Source organism: Gordionus sp. m RMFG-2023, chromosome 4, assembly GCF_954871325.1.
Source record: "Gordionus sp. m RMFG-2023 chromosome 4, tfGorSpeb1-WG-v2, whole genome shotgun sequence".
NCBI classification, from domain to species: Eukaryota; Metazoa; Nematomorpha; class Gordioida; order Chordodea; family Parachordodidae; genus Gordionus; species Gordionus sp. m RMFG-2023.
The window spans coordinates 22,188,169-22,215,148 of NC_088778.1; the positions used below are offsets into that span (position 1 = coordinate 22,188,169).

Here is a 26,980-nt window from a genome sequence, read left to right on the forward strand (position 1 = left end):
TCTTTGGTTTTGGGAAAACGGATAAAATCAGATTTTCATCCATGTTGATGTTATATTCATACATGCATCAAATCCAACATATTTTCGATATATTTTTTACCTAATTAATTTCTTCAGACGAAAACATCCTCAGTTATCGGTACTTTGGTATTAAAAATGTTGAAATTTCAGGGGGCATATATTTTTTAATGTGTACTTAAATGATTTTAAATAACAAATAAAAGTTGTAAATTTTTTAACCCGGCCGCCCGCCCATAGTTTAAATATTTTTCTTAACCCGTCCACCCACCCGCTTAGATGGGCGTATGGGGGAGGACTAAAAACCAGTTCAATGAGACCTCAATTCAAATCATAGAAGAAAGCCAATCAAACTTTTTTACTCGTCATCTTTGTTTATTTGAAACAATTTTTTTTTAATATAAATATTTAAAAATTAACTCGTTATACAACTAAAATACCAAAAATTAGTAATAACTAAAAATATTTTAAATAACATTATAATTTTCATCATTTGTAAAGTCAATAATAATTTAATAATGATATATAAAAAAAATTTAAAAATCCAATTTAATTATATATCAAAAAATTTTCACACGATTTGTTGTTGTAACATAGACAAATAAAAATATGGATGGGATAAAATATAATTTTGGCAAAATTTAATCTTTGGTTTTAGAAATTAGAACTTTTCTTAAAAAATTTATTAATTTGGCAAATAAAAATGTCAAATGGAAGAGAATACCTTAAAAACTGGTAAAAAGAGAAAATAAATTTTATTTTTAAAATATCTTTAAAAAAAATAAATAAAATAATTATTTTGTGTCAAAATCAATGATCATGTACTTAAATATAATAATAAAAGAAGTATATGTACAAAATGTATGTTTAAATAATATGTTATATATAATTGGCACGAGCTTGAAGGTTAAATTTAAGGTATATAATAAAATGTGGGTAGTGGGGCGTTATTAAATTACAACGATTCTTTCATTATTTCATTTAAAGCCTGTTTTACAGCATTTATATTAGATGTTGGTCCTCCCCCACCTAAAACCTCGTGGAAAGTCAGGTTAGAATTTGATGAATTCGCTTTATTAGAAGTTAAATGCCCACTTATATTATTTATATTGTTGAGGTTATTAGAGGGCGATATATATTTAGTGGCTTCAAATATGGAATTTAGGGCTTGGTTAAGATTTGAAACGGCATTGCTTGTTTCGTGATGATAATTTTTATCCCTATGAAGAGTAGAAGAAGAACGTGAATGATCGTCATCTCTTCGTTTGAGGCAAGCCGTTTTAGGGTTCAGATTGCGTTCTAAAATAACCAAAACAAGTGAGAATATATGAATTGTTCAGTTATGTTTTATATTTTTCTTTCTCGTTGATAAGAAAAATATAAATTTTTCAAATTACACAATATAAATACAAATTAAAAAAAAGTGTTCTTGACCTCGAACTTGTTGTTCAAGTTGAGTGATAACGTTAACAGCCAAGTGCAGTATTCCCAATTTGGTTTGAGCTTTATCACTCTGAGTGTGAATCATACACATTCTACCAAGCTCTTTAAAAGCCTCATTTATATCCCGCACGCGAACTCTTAAAATGGTAGATGAAATTGTATAAAATATTATGGTTCGACATAGAAAATACTTTTATTTAATGTATTATGCAATATATATATGTACAAATAAACTCACCTTTCTCTGGCATTATTAGCATGCCGACGTTCTTTGTCTTTTTCAATTTTCACTACCGGATCTAAATCTTCCTGGGGGCTAAAATTTAATATAAATCATATTTTATTTAAAGATAAAAATGAGCAAGCAATTATATGGTTATATATATATCTATATATATTATTTATTTTTTTTAAAAAAAGAAGATAATTACTAGAAATCATTACTTATTTCGATTTCTGCGTTTCAAATTACCAGTCCCGTTAATGCTGTTTTGCAAACTCGAGTTAGAACCGGGTGAAATGAATGAGTCATTGAAAACGGAATTATCTTCGTTCGTATCGTGATTCGAGGTGTTTACATTCAAATCAAGATTGCTTTGGCTTGTTTCGTTATCTAATAAAAAATAATCAGGTCCATGACCAGGGCCGTTTTCCAACTTATTCATGTGATGGCTATTGGTATGTTGATAGCCAGGAAGGAAAGCGAATTCTTTAGGAGAAGAGTGATGATAATTGGAATGATTTGGCGATGATGGATTATCGGTGCTTATATAATTTTGATCTATATTTTGGGCGGAAGGAAGGCTTGTAATTACGGTAGATGGCAAGACATTCATGTGATGTTTTATGATTATTGAGGAGGAGGATGTGTCTATGGTATGTTTAGAGGAAGATTTTTTGGATGGAAGAGAGAGGGATGGTAAGTTAGGTGCACCTCCAGACTAAATAATTATTTTCAAGTGAAAAAAAAATTAATAAAATTAAGTTTGGTCACAATTGTTGATGAATTACAGAAACGAAATTAGTCAATACTAAAATAGGCCATTACATTATTTGTAAAAAAAGGTAAATTGTAAAAACTTTATCCAAAAAAAATTAACAATTAATTTTATGTTAATGGCGTCGTTAGGGAGAGGATAAAAGTGTGATTTTTTTATTTTTTTAGCAATCCTAAATAATGGGAACAAGCGGACGCCAATATTCTATGATGCACTATTATGTCATAAACCTGAACGTTATTATTATTGTTGATAGTTATGATTTTGTGTTGAGAATTTAATAAGTCTATATCGTAATGAGTGGCATTATTGTTATGGCTGCTATTGTTATCGTTAATGGAATTGAGATTCATTGCGTCAAGGACGTTTTGTTGTTGGGTCCGAGTATCTAAAGATAAGAGGTGTTCATTTGATTTGTTAAGAGGAGTATCGTTGTATGGGTACATGCTACCAGAAGCTATAATAGTACCAGTTGATAAAACATATTATAAAAATAACGTAAATTAATTACAAAATGCTTTTAATAATCTATATGTAAAATGCATGCAAGTTATATGTATATAACTTATCAAGCTGTTATAATATTTTATATTTATATTATGGCTTAAAAATTTTTTACTGATCCGATAATACAACCGATCCGATTTTTATATTAAATTTTTATTTACCATCTCAAAACCCTACCTATATCATCAAAAATCAATATTTTCTATTCAAAAAAAAAACCAACTAACATTCAAGAATGATTTAAGTGTGTTTTGTTTTCTTTATTCTCTAAAAGTTAATCATCTCATTTAAAATATGGGCAATGTATATGGGTGTAATATTGCTAAACGCCTCAATTTCGCTGATTTAAAAAAAATATTCCACCATCTGTGGAAAAGATCTCTAAATTGGGTTTAAAAAAATAAGCTAAAATCTTGAATTAGCCATTTTTAAAATTCGGTTAAATAGAACACTAGCTGCTGAATGCGACTCTTTAGATATTTTTAAATCCGTTTCTTGTTGCATATAATATAAATCACTATCGTTTATAACTTTTAAAATAATTCGATTTTTTTTAGCATTACAAAAAATTTTGGTTCCTTTTTTAATTTTATTATTAAATTATGTAAAATATAAAATATTACCTAAATATATATACAATCATAAAATAATAAAAATTATCGGATCAATTATTTAGAAAACATCGGTTTAATTCTATATTTATTTAAATATCGGCCTCTATCCGTTATTTAATATCGGCAAAGTCCTAATTTACATAAATATAAAATTAAATATAAATAACCTCTCAAATTAATAAAATTTAATTCTGAAACAGGCTAAAAAATATCAAATTCCACCTTATAACTATAATATCGCAATACTCATTTTTTAACAGCATAGAAAATAAACAATAAATTTTTTACTTCCGATTAAACCAGATATTGAAGGTAGCGACCCGTATTCATTTGGATACTGAATTTCAGTGTAGCCAGATGCCAAATTATTGTTGAGAGTTGGCATAGACTAAAAAAAATAAAAATCAAGATTGTATAATGACTCTGAATTCGTGCTAACTATGAATTCAGGGCGAGAAAAAAGTAGGATCTGTATTGGTCCAGGCCCGGAAAAAGAAAAATATTTATCATAAAATTATCTATGAATAAAATAACTGACGATTAGTTATAATATTTATTATACTTGTTGAAGATATACTAATATAATTTTTTTTATTATTGAATTAAGATTTTAGTTATAAGAAAGTTAATAAATGTTTTTTTTAGAAAGAGGTATCTCGGCTGGGTAATTAAAAAAAATTAGGATCCGATACCAAAATCGGAGAAAAAATGGATTCTATACAAAATTCAAGATTTTATTAAAATATATGATAGGGTTATATCACATATATTTATTTGATACTAAAGGCTTAGCCAAGACTTTCGCCTAAAGTATGACTTATTGGGACATTTTCAGGATAAAAGTTGGCCTAAGCCGTTTTCAAATTGGTAAAAGTAAGTTTAGTGATTAACAACACTAGTACCGTATTCAATGGCTTAGCAGATCCCTTAATGACGCTCCCTTCGGTGTTTTGGTCAATTCCTTTATTCAAAACTTCGTTAACGGTGCTTGTCTTATTCGTTTTCTTTTCTTTGATTTTAGCCCCAGGAGCATTTGAACCCAATACCTTTTTGGAAGAATTAGGTGGCCTGCCCTTTTTGGAAGGGACAGCTGCTGGCATAAGTTCCTTTTTGTTTCTTCTGTTTATCCCATGGTCACCACCATCTTGTATTAATGAGTCGCGTGATGGCAGGGGAGAATACCCTGAAGCCTGATGGTGATTAATAAACGCATGATGCCTTAGCACGTGAATCGCGTCGTCTAAGTTTTCTTCCATCCCGTTGCTGTTATTGGTGGTAGTCGTCTAGATAAAATAAAGGGTAAATAAAAGTAATTCAATAAATAAAATTCCCTTTTCAGCGTTATTTTAAAGGTTCTAATAGAAATGTCATATGACTTCCAGTAATATTATTTTTTAAGGTGGTTTTTTCAGATCCAAAAAAACAAGTGTAAAAAATATTGGTTAGAAGCAAATTAAGACAGCATATATAATATCGATAAAAAATAAATTCATACTATATAGTAGGCCCTATACGAAAACAAATCGAATATAAGAATCCAAACATGAAATTAAACAATAGAAAGAACAAATATAATTTTAAAAAAATCCTATCCTACAACTAACAGCAGCTAAGTCAAATTGGATGTTAAAACATAATTCGACAAGCTTCTAAGATATATTTGGTAACAACTGGTTATGCAAACAAAGGGTATAACTTATTAAGATATCACTAGAAGTTTATGGCTCAAATTAAGTCAAATTACCATATATTTATTTATAAAAAAATTTAAATAATAAAGAACGAGAAATTTATTTTATATAGTATTTAAACATTTGTTTTTTAAAAATTATACTTTTTTGTAATAATTTATAAATAATCAAATATTTTATAATTAATAATAAAATGTTGGTCGGTTTTACCCCCGGCATATTCATATGTGCGTATTTTCCCAATTGCATAAGTGTCGCTTGTGACGGGATTTGGAGTTCGTTGGTAGATTTATGATTCAATTTTAAGTTGCCATTGGGGTACCAATTGTTCCGCCCTCCTGATTTGAGTGGCGAGAGACTATCGTAATTGTTGGGAATGTGAGGTGGTAAATATGGAATTTGTTGATCAGAAGAATATATCTATGTAAAATCATTATTATTTATATTGTTTATTTTATTTTGATTTGCTTGCTTGAATTGTAATTTTGGATTAAATAACAATTGGGAGTTATATTATAAAATAGGGTTGACTTCAATATCTAATTATTTTGTATAGTTTTGGCCAGTTTCATACCATAAAAATTCTAAATGTGTAATTTAATACCCATCACTCATCCAATTGTGAATATCGGTTAACTGGGTAAACCTGAAAATCGCAATTAAACGGAGAAGAAGAAAAAATAGGAATAACAAAGTGATTTTATGAAAACATTCGCAATAAGTCTCTTGCGAAACCTTTTTTTTAAACTTTATTTCCACTCTTTTAAAAAATCCATTATTTTTTTCCCTTTGAAATTATTTAAGATTCTAAAAATTAGGATTGGAATACGAGAATAATGTAATTAATCGTTATTTTTATAGACTGAAAAATGAAAACTTTTTATTAAAAATATAATTAATTACCGATGCCAATGCGCTGCCCAGGGCATCCCCGGTCTCAGTGGTAGGCGGATTCATGAGTCTTAGTCTATTCTGGTAATGCATTAGTTGTCCTCTATCACCTTGATGATTATTAACATCGTTGTCAGCGTCTTGACATTCATTATTTTCACCATAATTTGTCATTCTTTCGTTGTTCCTGATACTTGCGTAAGCGCGATTTATATCATTCGAACCTTGTTCTATGATAGTAAAATTACGACGTCCGTTCATATTCAGATGATTCTTATTATTACTGCCACAGTTTCCTTCATCTTGCCGAAAAGACATGAGGCTGATTCTATTTCCCTCGTCGGTATTATTGCCACAATCTACATTATTATCGTCCTTTCCCTCTTCGCCATTGCTATTGATAGCTGTCGATTCTTCAAAAGAAGGGAGCAGCGGTAAATGGACGTAATTATTGTTATTATGAAGATTGGGCTCGTGGGAGTTTATATGTTGGTGATGGTATAACATTATTTCTTCGTAATTTTGTTGTTGATGCCTTAATAATCTATCTTCTTCTCTGAGGTTATTTAGACGGCTCAAGTGGCCATCTTGAATAATTTGGTTATTCAGATTGTTGTTTTGCAACGTATCATTAGATGGGTCACCCACTTCTTCTTGGTCATTATCAGAGGACATACCTCTGTTACTAAAACTAGACATGGACGGAAGACCGGAGAAAAGGTGATGTGGAGGCAACATTTGTCTTAAATTAGGTGACGGATGTAAGGCGGGAGGGGGAGATGTAGATAAATCAGTTTGTGATGGCGGAATTTCTCTGTTGAAATTGTTATGTGTTGCCTGGTGATTAATATTATACGCATCATTGGGATGCAGGAACAGGGCGCCTTGGGTTCTTTGATTAACCAAGTGTGACTGTCAAATAATATATTGTGTTTAATTTTAAATAAAATGGGGAAAAAGTCATTAATATACATGCACAAAAAACTGATATTGATTGACAATTTTTTTATATATGTATATAATGCTTTGTTTTATAAATGACTATATTTTCATAATTTTCATACATTACAATTATTATATATTAAATTTTTGAAAATTTTCTCAGCGCACTTAAATATTTAAGAAAAATGGAAACTAAATTATAAAGAAAATTTGGTGGGGCAAAAATCATGATTTTTTATAATAAATCACGGATTTGACTAAATCAAGTTTTATAATATAATAAAAATATTTTATAATTATGTTTCGCTAAAAAAAAATATAGAGAAAGCATACATTCATTTTATTATATTAAGTATCTGTTTTCCAGCGAAATTTATGAATATGTGAAAGCTATATTGGATTGATTAAAAATTACCCTTTCAATTATAATTTTCAATATTTGATATTTAACTTGCCCAATTTATTCTAACTTTAATATTTTATCATTTAAAACTATGACTGATGAATTTAACATCAGTAAGGGATAGAATGTCATGGGTAAATTCTCAGACAAATTGAGATCGAGTTAAGTAGGGATCATGATAAACATACAAATTTAGATTAATTTTTTTATTAATAAAATAAATTAGCGTCATTAATGTTAAGTTATAGCATAGTTGCCATACTTGAAATGTAACAAGTTACAGTTACTCAAATATAGCAACATAAGAATAACGCTATATTAATTCTTTCAAACGATTAAATTATATGAAAAAAAGCAACTAACTTTAAGCAAAAAAGAATTATATTATACTCCTTAAGAGTTTAGCAAATTCATGGTTAGGTTTTATAAACAAAGATTTTAATTGATTTTAAAAACTTAAATCATTTTATAACAAGTTTATTAATTTTGAAAGATCCTATTTGTCGGAATCCTATATCAGCCATGCATAGAGTACCTACTTGTATTTCAGACAATTTATCCATAATTTTTTGTTTATTACAAGAAAAATTAATATAAAGTCTAATTGAAAAATTCACTGCAAAAATATCTAACAATATACAGGGTAGGTAATGTAAGTTGTCATATAAATCCAGCATAATCAGTTTTAAAAAATTGAAAAACGCAGGTGGAAAAGGATTATAAACTAGATTTATGTTATTAGATAAATTGGGTTTCGTTTTTCCAGTGCGAATATTGCATCTTCAAAGTTGTGGGTATTTTTATTAATTAATTTAATCTTAGTATTTTGATGTTTTATACTAGTTTCTCACAAAATGCTAAATAAGAATAAAATTAACACACCCAACAAAATACTTTCACAATCAAAATTTTTGTTTAATCGAGCATGTGCTTTTTTTTAAAACATATTTTCTTATTTCCATGGGTGTTTAAGTGGACCCCTGCAGGCAGGGTTATTTGCTGCTTGCTCAAAAAACGTCGATGGTCTCTTAATTATTTCGTGCCATCTTTTTTATCCTAGTTTAATGGGCTTTTCAAAGAGAAATAAGCGTTGCTCTGTTGCATATATATAACTTTGTTATATAATGCATAGGGCTAGGCGCTTAATATCACGTATATGATTATAAAATCAACCAATATAAAAAAATGTACCTAGTAACATTGACAATGAAAAATTTCCTAATAATTATATGTATATATATATATCAGAAACCTGCAGAGCAAGGCCCTTAAAAAATATTTTACGTCCTGGTCCGGATTTAAATATTATGTTTATTTTTAATTTTTTTAGTAAATAATGAGGATTTAAAATATTTGGTTTTAAGATATGCGGCTCAGTCCGGGTATTTTTTAAAAAAAATTTTTTAGGCGCGTCTCAGGTATATTTAAAAAAAATAAAATACCGCTGTACCCGGGCCGGGCTTAAGGCCGGGCCTGCAGGTCTCTTATGTATATATATTACGATAAGTTGATATTATATAAATCTCTAAAAAAATTAGAAAGAATAAACATAAAAATTATGTACCTTCTGTAAAAAAATAAAATAAAAAGGCGCAAGCAAGTAATTAAATTAATGTGGCAGGTATTTTGCCCTTTTGTGACCTTAAACTGCAAAATTAAATACTGGGGCTTTCTACCTTTTTACATAGGGGTATCCAGGATTTTCCTATGGGGGGGGGCACTATTAGATGGGGTTTTCACCATAAATTTTATTGGAAATAATTATGGTGGCTTATTGTAGGCTTTTGGCTATATTATATTTTATAAAAATAATTTTGGTGGGTGTTCACTGTTCACTTACTTTTTTATAAAATGTTTTTTTTTCTGAAAATTAACTTTAAAATTAAGAGAACAGGCAAATTTGCGATGAAGGGGGGTTTTCCTCTGGCGACGCACCTGACCCTTAAAACTGTTGACGTTACTTAAGAACAAATAAAAGTAGTGGTTTTTACAATTTACCAACGACCCTGAGTAAGATGGCAAACCCTTCGGGGTAAGATAGTATTGGCAGATATCAATAAATATAGATATAAAATAGATAATTCCTGACATAAATAGGATACCAGCTCAATAGCACGGTCACCCTAGACTGGGTTTTTACTTAATTTTTCCAACAAAACCAACCATTATATATTTTTTAAATTACAAGAAAAAAAATTGATTATTTAAACCGTAATTTTAACTTTAAAAAATCATGATTTCAATCACCATTTAAATAAATTTGACTAAATCATGCCAAACCCTAATCTTAAAAGGTAAATATTGTAAAGGTTAATTGTGGAGATGGTTAATTTAAAATATGAGATTTCAAGTTTTTACAATATTATTATTATTTAAATGTTTTTATATGTGTTAAATATAAATAAAACAGTAAATTAAATTGTTTTATTTTTACTAGATATAATTTATAGGGTTTTAATTTAATCATGTGATTATCATTGAAAAAATGAAGAGAAAACAAAAGATAATGAAAGTTAATAAACAAGGCACAAAGCTCTATAAAAAATGATTGACATTTATTTTAAAAAAAATGTTATTTTAATAATTTAATATAACATGTCTTTTTCCGATAAATTAACATCTCTGGAGTCAGAAAATCTTAATAAACATAATAATTTTTAGTTAAATTTTTTTTAAAAAAATAAGAAGATAAATATACTTACGTGAGAATCATTATCAATACTATTAATTTGGAATGGAACGAACGATTGTGGCATGTAAGATGAATGACCGGAATTAAGCTGAGAGGACGGCCAAAAGTCGCCCCCGTTGGAATTCGGTTGTTGATTTAAATCTTTTTTAAAAAATTTAAATATGTATCAAATAGAAGATAATTAGTAAGAAGTAACTGATTATACGAATACTTTTTAAGAAAAATGATTAAATAACCATTAATTAATGTATTACCTTGGAGATTATAATAAGGATTATCGGCAACAAAACTAACATGCGGTTTAGAAGCCTGCATCATAGTCCTAGGATAAGAATCTTTCCTTTGCGATACAACGAATTTCTGGATTTAAAATAATTATAAGTTTTTGACTTAAATTTTCACAAAAATATTTTATTTACATCGAGTAATTTTTGATTGAAAAATAAAAGGATTTTTTTACAAGAAAGATGATATATAAATTTAAATACGAGATTATTATTATATTTACTATTTTTTGAATTTTTTATTACAGATAAAACAAAATATAGTATTGATATCAAAAAAAAAATTTAAATAGAATAAGATTGACATTTCGCAATTTTTTTTTTATCAAATCGAATTGATTTTAAATTAGTAAAATATTAGTCTATTTTTATAAAATATAATCTCTTCTTTTTATTAAAAATTAAATTATAAATAACGTGAAAGTAAAAAAATAAGAGGATGAAATGGAGTAAGGGAAAATAAACAATGTTACGTGGCAGAACAGCAACAGTTATTCTTTCATTTTTCATGCATAGTTTTATAAATATTTTGATAATTCTTGCAAAAATTTTAGACTGAATTTTTTTTTCCTGTTATATTCTTCATTTATATCAAAAATTATGAAATGTTAATTAAAACAAAAAGCTTTAAAAAATTTTATTTTACATATTTAGAAAAAAAAGAGAAGATAAGTATACTTATATTTATAGATTTCGTAATATAAGATTATAGAAGAGAAAGGTTGAGAACATGATGAGGAATAAGGTTTTAGCAATTAATTGAATAAATTGATAGTTAATAGCGAATCTTTATCGCATGTAAAGAATTTTCCTCTGAATTTATTATTTATAAATGACTTGTCAAAAAAATTTATATGATCCAACCAATGTTTCATATATTGATGTCCTGTATCATACATTATTTATGTCCTTTAGGAAGAATTATTAGTATTAATCATATCACATTAATGATATCCTGAAGCAGGAATTTTTCCCCTAAATACAGGTCTTATTTTTTCAATGTTTGATAGAATATACCAAATTGAGAATATGATTTGAAGAGAATATATCTCAGTCATCCATTATCTAGAATGAAATCCCATGTCTGAAGAAATATCAGTAAAGGCTTTTGGTAAATCACGCAACATAATATTTCATAAAATTTGGTTAAGAAATCCAGCATCAGATTTTTCGTTGATAAAGAAAGGATATTCTTTATAAAAGGCATGTTTGTTCAGATTTATTGCAGAACGACGCCGAATTAAAATTGTACAATGATTAATTTAATGAAAATTTCATCACACTTAATTTTTTTTAAGAGTCAAAAAAGAGGTTTGAAGGCAAATGAAACCAAAAAAATATATTTAAAAATTAACGATAAAATTTTATAATTTTCCTAAACAAAAAAAAATAAGAAAAGTTATCAGATGCTGGAAATGTTCAAAGTAAATGAGGCAAAGTTTTTTTTAAAAAAATATTATATATACACAAGCATAATATACTTTATATTTAAAATACATGTGTTTCAATAATTTTTTTAACGAAAATATATATATACAATTTTCGCATATCCCTTCTGACTTATACAACATATGATTTAGATCTTGGAGAAGAAATATCATCCAAGATAGCGCCTTATGTGCAAAACAGCACTTTTAAAATTAAAAAAAAACTTTACTAACGAGTTGTTTTTTGTATTTTTTAAATACAAAAATAATAAACAAAACTCAATCTTTTTTTTAATTCATGCCATCAGGCAGGCAAGAAGAAACATAATTTTTAATTTTAAAACACCACTGAAAAAGTTTGGCAATCAACAAAAATTAAAATAAAGCATAATAAGTATATTGCATAAAATTTTGAATTTCAACTTACCAGCAGTTGTTATATATACTTAGCAAAGTAAGTATACATTATGACTCAAAAATTAGAATGGAATACATTAGAAACATATTTTGTTATTTTTATTTGTTGAAATTAAATCAGCTGTATAGAGTCAACTGGGTAAAAAAATTAAATAAGTTTTTTTTAAACATCTTTTTAAATAATTATAATATGTTTTATCTAAAACCAAAACTTTTATAGGCTTAAAAAATGTATCTACAAACATGTGTTATATTATAACTATAATCTTTTTTAAAAAAAAAATTTTCTGGTTAAATTTTATTAATATTGTGTAATAATTCGAATGTTTAGTTTTCAAGAATCTTTCGTTAATTCTTAATTTTAATGATAAAAAATTAGCAATATAGTTATAGAAAACTTTATTATGCTGCGACAGAATAGATACCTATCATTTTCTTTATATTCACTTAGTTGTATTGTTGGGAAATTCTAAATCAAGTAAAATTATTTTATAATGACAAAATTCGGTTTACGATAAAAATCTTTTCGTGAGTCTGTCTAACTTTAATTAGAAATTGACAAATTTATTAACCTTGATTTCAAACTTAACGCTTTTAATAACCTTATAATTAATTCTCAATTATTAGGAATTTAATTAGTTCCATTTTATTCTCTTCAATATATTATATATTTTATATAAAATATTTATAAAAATCTTGAAAAGTAAAAGGTTAAATTCAAAGACATTAAAAATAATATAGAATGAATGTATCTTTAAAAAAATTGGTTAAAAAATATTTTTTTATTTTTCCATTTTTCCCATCTTATATGCTTTCTTCATAATAGTATTTTATCTTTTTTTTACCAAAATTTTTATTTTGCCTTTGATAATGAAGAAGAATTAAAAGGGAAGAAAAACTAACAAAAATATTAAAAAAATATATAAAAGTCGCTGAAAAAAGAAACATCTGGTTTTCCCATCAATAATTAATTCAAGAATCAGGAAGATAAATAATAAAATTATAATAAATAACCAAAAGAAAAAATAAGAATTGATGAAGTAAATATTATTTTATAAAAATTACAAGAAGGAATCATCCTTCTAAAATAAAAGAGTCAAGGTACTTTTTTAGCTTTCTTATCTAAAAGTGGGAAAAAATGATAGAAGAATAAGCTATAACAATCCATGATTTTATTTATAAATGAATATATCTAAATTAATGATATAATAGTTACTATCCCAAACATTCCCCCTCTGCCTATTCACGTTTAAATTTTAGAAGCATATTCAATGTTGTGTTTTTATTTGATAAATTCTAGGCAGGGCTGGGTAATGATGTATAGCGTTGAACATTATTGAGTATATTTATTAATATTAGATAGAATCGTAATTTATCCTGATATACAAAAAAAATTGTTTTGTGTTTTCATATATCACCTATTATATAAATCTGAGTTTGAATTCGGTAAGAATCTGCGTTTTTTCCTGAAGTTTACTAGTAGGTGGTATATCACGGGCTATGTTATATAAAACAAAGATCTGCGATATGGGGAGGGTCGAGTGACGTTTGGAAATTTTTTGGGTTAGGCCAGGCAAGTGTTAACATAATAGGTTTAAGCCTTGTATTTAAAATATTAGCCGGGCAACCCTAGCAAAAAAAATTGAAACAGGGGCCGGGCATTAACTAATTCTCAGCGGGTCTGGCTTAAAAATCATCTGCAGAACTATGATATAGAATATCCGAAGCGACTGCATGATTTCGTAAAAATGCGTCTTAATAAATTTGTTCATTGTTTAGCAAATTGCTATATATCATTACCCTGCTGCAGGATAAGTGGGTAAGTTGCTAAGTAATTGTTCACAGGGTAAAAAAATTTATGTTTGCATATAAATATATTATGTAAAATTAATGTTTAAATAAATCAAAATTTCTGGTCATAATATAATAACTGTGTATGCCTCATACGAACATATCAACAAAGCTATTCCCCGATTCATCTAAATTTAATTTTAGAGCAGTTTGTGTTTCGTTTAGTGTTGTTAAACGGCTCATTTTGAGCCGATTTTTTAAAACGGCTAACTCAATATTTTAAATAGTGCATAAGTCTAGAGATTTCTATAATATATGTCTAGACCTTTGTACCTCTATGAGCAAAATCATCAGGCGTGCGTAATAATTTTTAGATGAAATATCGAGTTAGCCGTTTTTAAAAATCGGCTCAAAACGAGCCATTTAACAACACTAGTTTCGTTACGCAAAACAGAAACAATTCATTTCAAAATGGTATCGTGCAAATTGATCAGCACTATAATATAAAAGCGCAAACTGGTTTCCTTTTTTTTCTAAAAAGCACAATTAGGTCTCACTATTATAATTTTATATAGAATACGGTGTAATTTTTTTTATAATAGGGCAGGTTATTTATTAGACAATTAAAAACCTCTGTTGTTTTAATTATATATTTTTCAAAAATTACGGCATTGCTTAAATCCATATAATTCTGACATAAAAATTTTATGCGATCCAAAAAATTTATAACCGCATTTGCAAGATAAAAATTAACCATTAGAGTATTACACTTAAAGAAAATCCTAGCGCTCACAAGAGAACCTGGCAAGATTTCCCTTTCTCCCTTATAAAAGTTCTTACTTTTTTGTTTTAGTATAATAGATATTATTTTTTCAAAATTTATTTACCGATCAATTTTTAATATAAAACAAAAATCAATCAATAATTATTAATTATTATATACCTATTTAATAAGAAATATATATTTTATTTACATAGGTGCTAATTTTTTCAAACAAAACTATATTAGTTAAGAAGTATTTTTTTTTTCAAATAAAAAAAAATTATGAGTTTAAATTTTTTAATATTTTTTAAAATTGGGAGTTTATTGATATTTAGGTCAGGAAAAAAAGTTTATTATATTTTTGCTTCTTGATTATTTTTTGGAAAATCGATTAATAATTTGTATAACAGTAACAAGCAGCCTTATGAATTATGATGTTCTTGTTTTTGAAGAATGTTATAGTTATTTCATGATTTTTTTTAATGAAATTTTCTATAAATTATTCCATAATCATAACTATTTTTTTTATGGGAGGTGCTTAAAAGCTTACTTTTAAAATGGGGTATTCATAAAAATAATTTTAAAAAAGGCTGAATGGCATTTTTTTCGTTTGTTTTATATAATAAGAGGGTTATTAAATATTTTGGCAACTTTAGTTTCATCTAAAAAAAATTCAATAACGTTAGAAAATGCAAAAATATATTAAATTAGGGACTCTAAGTAAAAACCTACAAAAGACCAATTTTCCCGACCTAACCCGAAAATCAAAATATTTTAAAAAATCGGAAAATTTATTAATTATATAGTAAAATAAACAAAGTTGTATAATATTATATGCAATCAAACCATGAATTGATATCAAATTTTTAAAAAAATATTTGCAAATTTGACCCAACCGAAAAAAAATATTTTCCGGTTACAATTTTCCGATTCGGGGTTGGGTAGGATTTTACAGACCTTTCATGCTAAGAAGCACTAGGCTCAAATCAATAATTTGATTTAAAAAAATTGAATAATTTTATTGTTAAATTATTTTCAATTTTTTCTGAAATAGTGGAATATTTGTTTATTTTTCTAATTTTCTACACCATTTTTATAACAAATTTTATTGGTAAATTAATGTTTCAAACCCTGATTATAATAAATATAAATGATTGCCTAAAAATCTAGCATAAATAACCATTAAATAATTGACCTTTATGCTAAGTTAAAATTTAAAAAAAGGTCCTCACAAAATATGAATTTAGTAAAGATAGTGAAAAGACTACTTACAGTAGCGACAGGGGGCCCAGGGGCCCAAGTCACCTGAAAAATTTGAATAGCCCCCTGAACATTTGAATTTTTTTTATTTTGAATTTTAAATTATTTTTTTTAGATTTAATTGATTTAATACTTTTTTAGAAATTTTATTTTATTATATCAATCCTAATTAGGAGGCGAGTCATTAACAAAAACACCAATAACGATAAATAACAATTCTATAAATGCTATTTGTGTTGCTCAAGCCTATGATGGTGATTTTTGAAAGCTCTTAACCTATATTATTTAATTTATGGACACTTCTATTTTATATCTGAATATAATTTAAGTTAAATGTTTTTACTTTAATTATCAGAATATACTATTTAATCAACCAACTTAATTCTTCATATATATCAGAGACCTGCAGGCCCGGCCCTAATTTTTTTAAATATGCCCGGGTCGTGAATTTTAAATCACCATTATTAATTATCAAAATTTAAAAAATGTAATATATTTTTAAAAAATCCGGGCCTTGACTGCAAGTCTGATATATATACATATATCACTTAATGATAACTATATCAATAATATTACAATAATTGTCCATTCAATTTAAAAAATATGTAAAAAAATCCCTGAAGTTAATAATAATGGCGATTAAAAATATTAAGATATATATATCCCGTGTTGCCACAATATTTATTTTTCATAAAGTAAATAAATATATGGCCAACGTCAAGTTTATTTATTTTCTTATGATTATGTGTTTTTTAAAACACCAACCCAGCCTCCTATTCTAGTATTCCTCGAATTTGTCCAACCTGTAGAACAATTTGTCCTCCTTTTCCTCCCTCGTCATGGACAACAATTCGGCCTCCTTCCTACTGTTGATTCGGGTAGGTAGAGATATATTCTTTACTTCTGAATATTGGCCTTGTTTTTACATTTTGACTGTTTTTAATTGTATAAATTTCTTATAATGGATAAATTTTAAAAGAAAGCATGAATGCCAAAACCTTTAATAGATTCAGGTACTGATTTGCAGAAGGAAACTAAGATAATTGAGTGTATCATAGCAGTGTTTAATATTCTGCCCTACATCATGCCTTCTAAAAGGAAGTTTAAACAAACACATAGTATTATAATTTAGATTAGTGGTTTCATATGTTCCCTTCTTTATGAATTTTTGATTTGGTTAAGACTACAGATTTTTCCTTATTAGTTTCTTCTTTCAAATATTGTTTAAAATGGTTCCAGAGGGTTATATTTATTGTCTTATCCATGTGTGTTGTTAATTCTCTTGCGAAATTTTTAGAAACCATTATCAGTTACGGCTGTGTAGGGAAAAAGTAACATATTTTATTACTTTTTAATGCTCTTCAAATATTTTTTTAAACCAGTATTACAAATATCTAACACTCTTTGCTATTATAATTATATTCTGTAATTCAGACTCTATTCCAGGCCTATTTGGACGTATTTTCAAAATGCCCCCCTCCAAAAAAAATATTTATATTTTTTTTAAAAAATTTTTGGTTCATAGAAAGTATTTTTTATATTTTTTTAAAATAAGAATGTAATCGGAGAGAAATAATTAGTGTTCAAACCACTATTGGTTTTAAAAAAAACTATTCATTCATGTCTGCTGAAATAGCTAATAGCGCCAAACCGCACCCTATATTGTAATGAGGAACAATGAGAAAATGTAAATGTAGTTAATTTGGTCGATGAAGGTGAAAATGTTCATGGTGCTAGGATTCAGAATAAGGAAAATGAGCCTGAGTTTCCAAAAACAAAATGAAGAGGACTTAGTTATTCTTATTGCAAATATTTTACTAAACATCTTGTATACAAAGCCCGATTCTTGTCGATTTTAAAAAACGGTATTAAAATGATAACCAAAATAATATTATGCAAGGCTGGAGATTTTGCTGATAGATGGCAGAAAGGCGCGACGAAGCCATTATTATTTTGGTTAAAATCTTAATGGGGTCGTTTTTAAAAATCTACACAGCTCTTTAACAATACTACACATCACTAAAAAAGATTGTTACTAATATGTAAGAAGATTTTTTTTTAAGTTTTATAAATACGAATAGGTTGAATAATTAATTGAAGCTGATGCAGTTTTTTGCCTTCCTTGTAATATCTATAACTTAAACAATGGTGAATCAAACTATACCAAAACGGGTTTTGCCAACTGGACGAAAGTTTTTGAATAAAAGAGCCTTGAAAACATCATAATTGCAGAATACATAGAAGAAGAGGATCCTAAGACTAAAAGATTTTTCCAATTTTTAATATAAATTAATAACAAATTTTAAAAAAATTTAAATCAAGATGACCTTTTTATTTTCTAGACATAAAAAAATTAAAACCTTTATTGGAAAACAATATTACTGAAAAGGGATTAGTAAATGAAATTGAAATTGTTAAAAAATTATTTGCTAAAAATTTGAGAAATTATAAAGATTGAGTTGCATCAAATTTATATACCCATACAAAAATACATTTCTAAATGTTTTTCATATTCTACCATTTAAATGGTAGTTAAATAAAATAAAATGATATTTTAAAAAACCCTATTCCGTTAACGCCAAAAAATTTTCGATTTAAATTGGCTCAATTCTCCTTATTTCAATTGGATCCCCTATTTCCTGGTGTGGATAAGAGCCTACATTAGTTTTTTAAATAATTTGGTAGTAAAATATAACATTTTTTTCGTGCGTGCTTGACAAACAACCTGATAAAAGTTAGCGACACCACTGGTTTAAGGCCGCGTCAGTGAACGAGTTAAAATTTCCAAATATTTGATTACTTGATTATATGAAATTATTAATTTCTGAGTGTAAAGAATTACCGATGTATGTATGAACCAGAAGTTAGGGTATAATTTTTTTGAAATTTTAGGGACCGCCAAATTTTGCATCAGTTAAGGTCGCAAAACAATTCTTTTTTTTCCAAATAAACTCATCCCAAACAATTTATATTATTGTTATAATTTAGTAATTATATTAATAATAAATGCAAATAACAGTTTAATTTTAAATATTTTAAAAACATTTTTGCATCCTCTTCAATATATAATACCTTGTTAAACGCATTTGAAGCGTTTTATTAATTTATTGCGATGTTTTACTTGCCTACCAAGATCAATATAAAGTACCTAATAAATTGATTTAAAAATTGAACTAAATACCCTAACAAATATAATCTACACCACACAAACACTTACATGCTAAAAGGTTAGCTGAAGCCCTTATAAATAGTCCTAAGCAATTCCGATCAGATCACCACGGCAGTAGATGAACCTAGAGCTAAACAAACTTATATTAATTGAGGCCCACATGTTATTCTGTATGATTACGGTTTTAAGATACTTATTTATATATTTTTGAGTGGAAATTTGAGTCTACCTGAACAAAGAGCGGGATTCCAGTGAAGATGGATTCTTCCCAGATTCCCCCCCCCCAATAAGGTCTGGAAGAGATCACCAAAGCACCGACAAGCCAAGGACTATGAACATCAGGACCTGGGGTGCACCCCCAAATTCGATAACCTATTTAAAAATTAAGTGCGATGACCGCCTTCCTTCTACCTGAGTAGCTTGGTAGCGGTGGAGATATTGTATTTGTAGTTTATTTCATTTTTTTTATACGCTTTAACAATATGGTAGCGATGAGATGCTTTAAATTAATGTAGGTATCTAGTTAAAACATACACATTCAACTTTGGGACAAGAACGTTTAAGCATCTTATTGAAGACGCAAAAATTTATATATATGCGTGATTTAATAACATTCATTTTTAACTATATGTCGTAGCTATAGAAAACCTTAATTTATATTATAACCTAGACATGTACATGCTTGAATACGATTCTGACAAAATCAGTTCAAAATTAAAAAACGCACGCTATTAAGTAATTTAAGTTTTAAGATACGCGATTACCTTGATAAAGTCCTGCGACATATAAGTTTTTATACCAATTTTTAAAATATAAATTTTCTCCTGTCAGCCCTACATTATCTTTTTTATATTTACCCTGTAAGTAAGCAATACAATTTTTAATATTTTTATTTCTACATTATAATGCATAACACAAAATTTTGAAAATAATGTTTATATTAATTAATAATTATATTTAACTTCATGATAATATTAAAAAAAAATTATGCTGAGATATTGTTACTTAAGTAAAAAATTATGCTGAGATATTGTTACATATGTAAAAAAAAATTTAGAGATTATTTTTTTAAGCACGCCCTTTTTAAAAGTTAAATGACGCGTCTGAACCAAAGTTATTCCTACAAATTTTAAACGAAGGACTTAACATAAAATAATCTAGATCAACAGAATTAAGATTTTTAGGAAAAGAAAAGTGGTACGTGAGGTTTTAAATAAAGGATTTACTGAAAGGCCATATAAACTGAAATTTAACAGGTCTCAAGGCGTAGATTTATGATAAATTAACAGGCTCATGAACGTTGGGTATTCATTATGTTGCTAAAGGAAACTTTTCAAATGAATTTATATATCTATTCTATACCTATATACATAGCAAAAAAGATATCTACCGAGACAGATACACTTTTAAAAATGTATATATAAATACTAGCGGTGTACCGATACCACTTTTTGGAGGCCGATCCTATCCGATATTCCCAATATTAAATTGATATAGGTTGATTACCGATCCGATATCATATCTAATTTTATATTCTACAAAGATACCATTGGTTTTAATTTTTAATATACTTTTTATTAGGATAACATCTATAATTTAACTATACCATAACATATGTCATTTAAATATATTATAATGATCAGTTATAGTTTATATTCAATTCGGTTGCAATCCTAAAAGTATATAAAATATTTTTATTGATAAATCACTTATTTATATAATCACCGTAATCAAGAAATGAATGTTTTCGTATATCCAATGTTAATTTTTATTTTTCTTATCAACTTTCCTATCTTCTTAATGTTAAATAAATCGATGGAGACTATAACTCTCTAATGTTAAATTTTAAGAAAATTTTTTGTACATAACGGGATTCGAACCCATGACTTAACGTTTTAAAGGCAAACGTTCTTCCCACTCAGCCACCTTCTATATTAAATTTTGTAATATAATCTTTCTTATATATGTTATTGTTATGCAATTTTATTTTTATTGGCTTATTAATCTTTATTTTTATTGGCTTATTAACTCTTATTTTATTGGTTTATAGTTATTTGTATTATTTAATTTTAAAAGAAACCATTTTTTATTTTAATTAAAAAAATCGTAACGAAATGATTACAACAGGACATAATAGTACATCTGCCAAGGCCCCAAAATATAGGAGACAGTAATTAAAAAGATGTTTAATTTTTATAGATATTATTACAGAATAACACCACCAGGTTGGCACAAGATTTAAATCATGTTTGAGCTTACCTCTGGTTATCAGAAAATAATTTTAAAGTCTCAACTGACCCATACTCAATCTGCATTTCACATGTTGATATTAATAACGAAATGATTACAACAGGACATAATAGTATATCTGCCAAAGGCCCCAGCATATAAGAGACAGTAATTAAACAGATGTTTAATTATTTTCTTTATTAACTAAGCAAACTTTATTTATTTATTTGAGATTCTTAAGATACAGAATATTTAAAAATGTAGGTAGATATTGATAAATTGGTATTGTATGTCATTTCCAGAGTTCAAATATTGTTTGAGAATACTGGCATATTTTGGGGTGGTAATATGAGATAAATGTTTATTTTTCAATTGGCTAAATATAATTTAAATTTATTTGTTAAATCTAATTTATAATAAGTACTTAGGATTAGTGAGGAAGGTTAATTTTCTGGCATGGGAAGATATTGATAAATAGGTATTTTAAACTATTTGCAAAGTTCCCTTATTGTGGTTGAGATAAAATAAAATTTTTACTACCATATTTTGCAATGGTGAACGTATATTTTTCATAAAATCTTTATGTAAGGAGTTAATGTTTTACAGCGACATGCTTTTGATCAGGTTATCCTGGCTATTGCCGATACCTCAATTACTACCAGATTTTTCTATGATGCTCCTGGTGGATCAGGTAAGACGACATATCTTTATAATACTCTACTACACTATCTTAGAGGACAACAAAAAAATGTCTTACCCTTTGCTACCACAGGAATATCCTCCATACTTCTAACCTGTGTAGATTGTCCTGGGTTCAATTGCAACGATTTTAATCTTCCATCTCCTGAATCTATCACTCAATCTAATTTATATGACCCAATAATAGAAGCAGATGTCGCAATGGTAATGTTAGCCAATCTAAATGTTTTACAGCGACATGCGTTTGATCAGGTTATCCAGGCTATTACCGATACCTTAATTACTACCAGCTATTTTTATATAGATAATGGAAAAAAGAAATACTTTCAATCTCCTTATTTAATATAATTTACTTCCAAATTTTAGAAAATTCACTGAATGTTCTCAAAAAAAATTTTCCTGTAATAGTTCATGATTTTTTTATTCCCGTCATTCTTGATGATCAACTAGTAAGTAATAATATTAATCTATTTACATAATAAGTCAAACATATTAAATTTGAAATAAATATTTAAATTAATATTTGAAATAAATATTTAAATTAATATTTGAAATAAATATTTAAATTAATATTTAAAATTAAATATCGGAGATTTCTTTTTAGAAATATCAAAATTTCCAATTTATCAGAGGAGCCTGTGTATTTATTTATATTATACATAAATATATTCCATTCCAATCAATATTAAATAAAGCAAAGGATTATTTTAAAATGAATTATCGCACACTTTTATAAACAGAATGCGCAAAAAAATAACAATATGGCAGAATGTTTATTAATTATTAGTATTAAAAAAATAAACATAAAAATGGATTTCGATTTTATTTATAAAAATAAATTGTTTTTAGATATAACTTTAAAAAAAAAATTTATAATTTCATTTTGTCAAAAACGCCATTTTTTTCTGATAGGAAAATTTTATAATATTGGCCGATGACCGATATTTTAAAATGGGTGAAATATCGACCCGATCCGATCCAATAAAAAATATCAGTTACATCCCTAATAGATATAACTATTTTCACGATACATTTTCTACAAATTTTATTATATAACTTTTATGTCATTTTGGAAAATTCTACCAAGCAAATGTTTGTCGAATTATAATTACATTGGTATTTTTAATCATCTCGGTAAAATAGGGATTATCAACTAATTGAAAATGGTTTAACCCATTAATGGTCAATGTTACATATATGTCAGTGATTTTTTACATATTATTTTGTTGAGTTGAAATAGCTTAAAATATTTTTTTATAGTTTAGAGATTCTACTATATAACGTCACAAAATTTTTCCTTTATTAAATTTCGTCAATTTTAGAAATGTTCTAAACTCAATCATTGTCTGAGAATTAATTTATTTTTTGTGCAATTAATATAAATTTATACCTTAGATTGCCCTAACCTATTCTATTTAATTTGGCCCATCACAATTAAATAATTTTTTTGGTAACGATTCAGATTTCCTAGTTGGGATTTTTTTAGGAATGTGATATCTGTCAAAATTTATATATTGTCGCTACAAAACGCATTCTGAAATAGTTTTACAGAGTTTAAATGAAGCGAGCGAGCAGAGAAATATGACGAAGAAAATAATATATTTATTATACTTGATCATGCTTATCCTTTTGATTATCCTCTCTATTTAAATCGTTAACGTTAGTTAAACTTGAAAATACCTTAGTTTCTTGCGTACGATTTATTGATTTCGCTTTTATTCATAATAAAATAAATATTATATTTTTGAAAATTAAAAAAAAAGATGAAAACGTTCCCGTTCGATATCCTGAAGAGGGACACTTGATTTTTAATAATTTAAATGCATTTTTTTTTAAAAAAAGTCCTACTTTCACATCCATAAATTAATATCTTTTAAAATATAATTTACTAAATAACTTTACAATGGCTTAATAAGTGGTATATTTTTTTTAAATTAGACATTTTTAGGATAGGCTAAGAGAAGAAGCTAGGAAAGAAGGGAAAGTAGCAAGTAAGAATGTAGAGCTCTTATAAGGTATTTATTTTTCAGGTCTTGCTCAATTGAAATCTTTGTCAAAGATCCGAATTTGATCCTAAAAAAATTAAAGAGGATTATTGGACTGTTGGAAGTGAAAGATATTTCAAGGAAAACGAAAAATTTTGAGCGCTTAATAAAAATGAGAAATTTTCGCTATTGAAAAAAATATTATAAGATAATAAAATAATTTTGTCAATGTCCTAATTCGGCCCAAATCAAGTTGGGCTTTAATAAAAAAACGGAAGAGATATGAAAAGTAAGGAGGGAGAAAAAAATTTCGTCTTACTATTGTTTTGAGCATTATCAACAAAACGTTCACGGTTAATATTACATTGTTGGTTGTTATTACGATTGATAGAATCATTTTCGGTGTGATTAGAATTTATGTCATTGAGCAATGGTTTATCTTTGGCCTTTATAATAGGTTTTGGTTGAATCTATTTTGATAGAGTATACATATAAAAATTACACATCATTAATTATTAAATAAAATCTTCTACTGTGTTGGGGGGGGGGGGGGTCATGTCGCAAGATGATTGAAATTTGGAATGGGGTGGACGAGGAATAAGAGAAAACAGAGGTGAGAGGGAGGTAGAGAAGATATGGATTCGAATTAGAATTTCCTTCTTTTTTTGCTATTTATGTTGATTTGGATTTCCTTTTGTTTTTTTTTGAGAGGTAGGAGGTGGATTATGATAATTTTAAGAAAGTAATGCCGTCATTCGCTAAGGGGGAGTGTAGAAGTTCCTAGATGAAGTCATCTAAACCATGCCCCCCCCTCCCCGCACCAGATAATTTTAACTAATCAAAAAAGAGTTTCTAAATGTGCTGTTATATTTCCCCAAATTACTTTTGTTTAAATTGTACTTCCTCCCCATTCAAGGAAGATATAGGGATGGTCGCTAGTCCAAAATGTATTGTTTATGAATTTAAATGTGTCCAATAATTAATAATATACTTGATTAGTTATATTAGCAATGCCCTTGCTTAAATGATTAAGATTGTGATCAGAACAAAAATTTTCGTACGTTATTGAGCTGGATATCATTCTCGTGTCCAAACCTTCGAAATAAATTTTTTTTAAATATTAATTCGATCATTTAATTCATTCATAGTGTGATAATCATAAATATTTTTAATTTTTTTTAAAGTTTTTATATCTATAATTTGAAATTTTATTTTAAAAAAATAATTAAAAACAAAATTAAAAAGGGAAGATTCGAAATAAATTAACATATTTTAATATGCTTATAGAACATGTTAGAACCAAGAGATAATCATTTTTAATTAAAACTTTCATTTTCATAATTTCGTTGGTTTAGATAACGATCTTCAGTCCTGCCGTTCCGATTCATGTGTTCGATTTTACGGTCATTTGAGATCATCATAGTTCTGGCGGGTATTTTGATGAGATTAATTCCGATGCTATTTGTAAAAATAATTATACAATTACTCATTGAAAGATCATCTAGATTTACTTCTACCATATTCTCATCGTCTTTAAAGGTTGATATTATTAACTACTAATTAATTATGAATTTAACGCAAAAATAAAGTAATCTATTTCTAATTCTTATATTTAATAGCATCGCTAATCTAGGGAGCAGCGACTTCTAAAAAGCGTAGCTGAGTCATGCGCCAAAAATAATAGGCTTAAATTGGTCAAACGGTTTTGGAGTAGACTTAAGATAGTCATTTAAAAACAAAAATTACGGGAAATTAATTATATTATGCAAGCCTAATATTATTTATATAATATCCATGTGAAGTAGAAATGTTTCTTAGCTTATGTCAAAAGTTAATTTACAATTTTAAAAAAACTACTTTTAAAATATTTAAAAAATCAAAATAATCTTGAGATTACGCTGAAAAAACATTAGACAGCCGATTTTCTAACACTCTCATCGTGCCTATTTAACAAAAAAAATTTATAGGCTCGCCAATATGTTACATACCTAAATAGTAAAATCTGGCGGCACTATTTATTTTTATATACCCCATTTTAAACATGTAGGAATGACAATATATTTTTTGGGAACCATTTATGATGACCAATGATTGCCCAGGACTTAGTGAAATAAGTTTATCACCTCTGGCTTAGATAAATTTCATGTAAATCAAAAAATGTTTCCTTAAGACTTTGAGGATTCTCATTTGAATATATAAAAAAATTTTATATACTATCCATTTAAATTAAAGGTATACGCACAACTTTGGCTAAAGTTCGCAAATTTTTTAAAGCTTAGAAATAAGCAAATTTTTTGTCTTATTCCTTAATAAAAAAATTATTACGTGCCGACAGGCTGGAAATTTGTACAAAATTATTTCAAGGGTCGAGCTGAACAAAAAAATTTTGGGCTGGAAATTCTTTTCAAAAATATACACGTGCCGGCCATGCCGGCCTCTAATTTGCATACATATATTAAAATAACTTGAGTAAAAAGATTCTCCTTCATTTATCATAAATTCATCCTTCCATGGCATGTAAACATTGAGATTCTAGGATTACCTATTTTAGTATATATAAAAAAATTTCTAATATACTTGAAGGAAAAAATATTATTACGTTTGAGAAACGATCCACTAAATTTTACTGTAATTAACTCAATGAAGGAGGGCGGGAGAGATGGAGGAAATAGGAAAGGCAAGAAGGACAGGAGAGAATAAATTGTATTGAAATATTCTTTAAAAAAAACTACAATGTATAAGAGGTCATTTATAACT

The 26,980-nt window shown here is 27.2% G+C and overlaps 1 protein-coding gene and 1 long non-coding RNA gene across 6 annotated transcripts in view; one reads left to right on the forward strand and one right to left on the reverse strand.

Annotated features, from left to right (window-relative positions):
• Positions 1-607: 607 nt before the first annotated feature.
• Positions 608-26,765, reverse strand: LOC135928443 (homeobox protein 2-like). 3 transcript variants are annotated; one of them, XM_065464905.1, is made up of 16 exons: positions 26,689-26,765; positions 25,551-25,681; positions 25,215-25,318; positions 24,543-24,693; positions 23,850-23,950; positions 10,454-10,559; positions 10,210-10,340; positions 6,175-7,074; positions 5,482-5,691; positions 4,483-4,863; positions 3,869-3,968; positions 2,690-2,916; positions 1,906-2,402; positions 1,700-1,777; positions 1,453-1,598; positions 608-1,317 (listed from the first exon to the last, which is right to left on the reverse strand). In XM_065464905.1, exons 2-16 carry the CDS (start codon positions 25,642-25,644, stop codon positions 974-976), a joined length of 3,570 nt encoding a protein of 1,189 aa, XP_065320977.1. In that variant the 5' UTR covers positions 25,645-25,681; positions 26,689-26,765; the 3' UTR covers positions 608-973. The 3 variants fall into 3 exon arrangements, with proteins under 3 accessions (XP_065320977.1, XP_065320979.1, XP_065320978.1); XM_065464907.1 differs by lacking the exons at positions 23,850-23,950; positions 24,543-24,693; positions 25,215-25,318; positions 25,551-25,681; positions 26,689-26,765 and adding an exon at positions 11,381-11,494 and having other exon boundaries at positions 611-1,317; XM_065464906.1 differs by lacking the exons at positions 23,850-23,950; positions 24,543-24,693; positions 25,215-25,318; positions 25,551-25,681; positions 26,689-26,765 and adding an exon at positions 11,162-11,305 and having other exon boundaries at positions 611-1,317.
• Positions 12,557-26,980, forward strand: part of LOC135928445 (uncharacterized) — a 30,745-nt gene continuing 16,321 nt past the window's right edge. The window contains exon 1 of one of the 3 annotated variants that reach the window (XR_010572331.1): positions 12,557-12,805. This is a non-coding gene — a long non-coding RNA (uncharacterized LOC135928445). The remainder of the gene's footprint in view (positions 12,806-26,980) is intronic. The other 2 variants (XR_010572329.1, XR_010572330.1) reach the window with 2 other exon arrangements.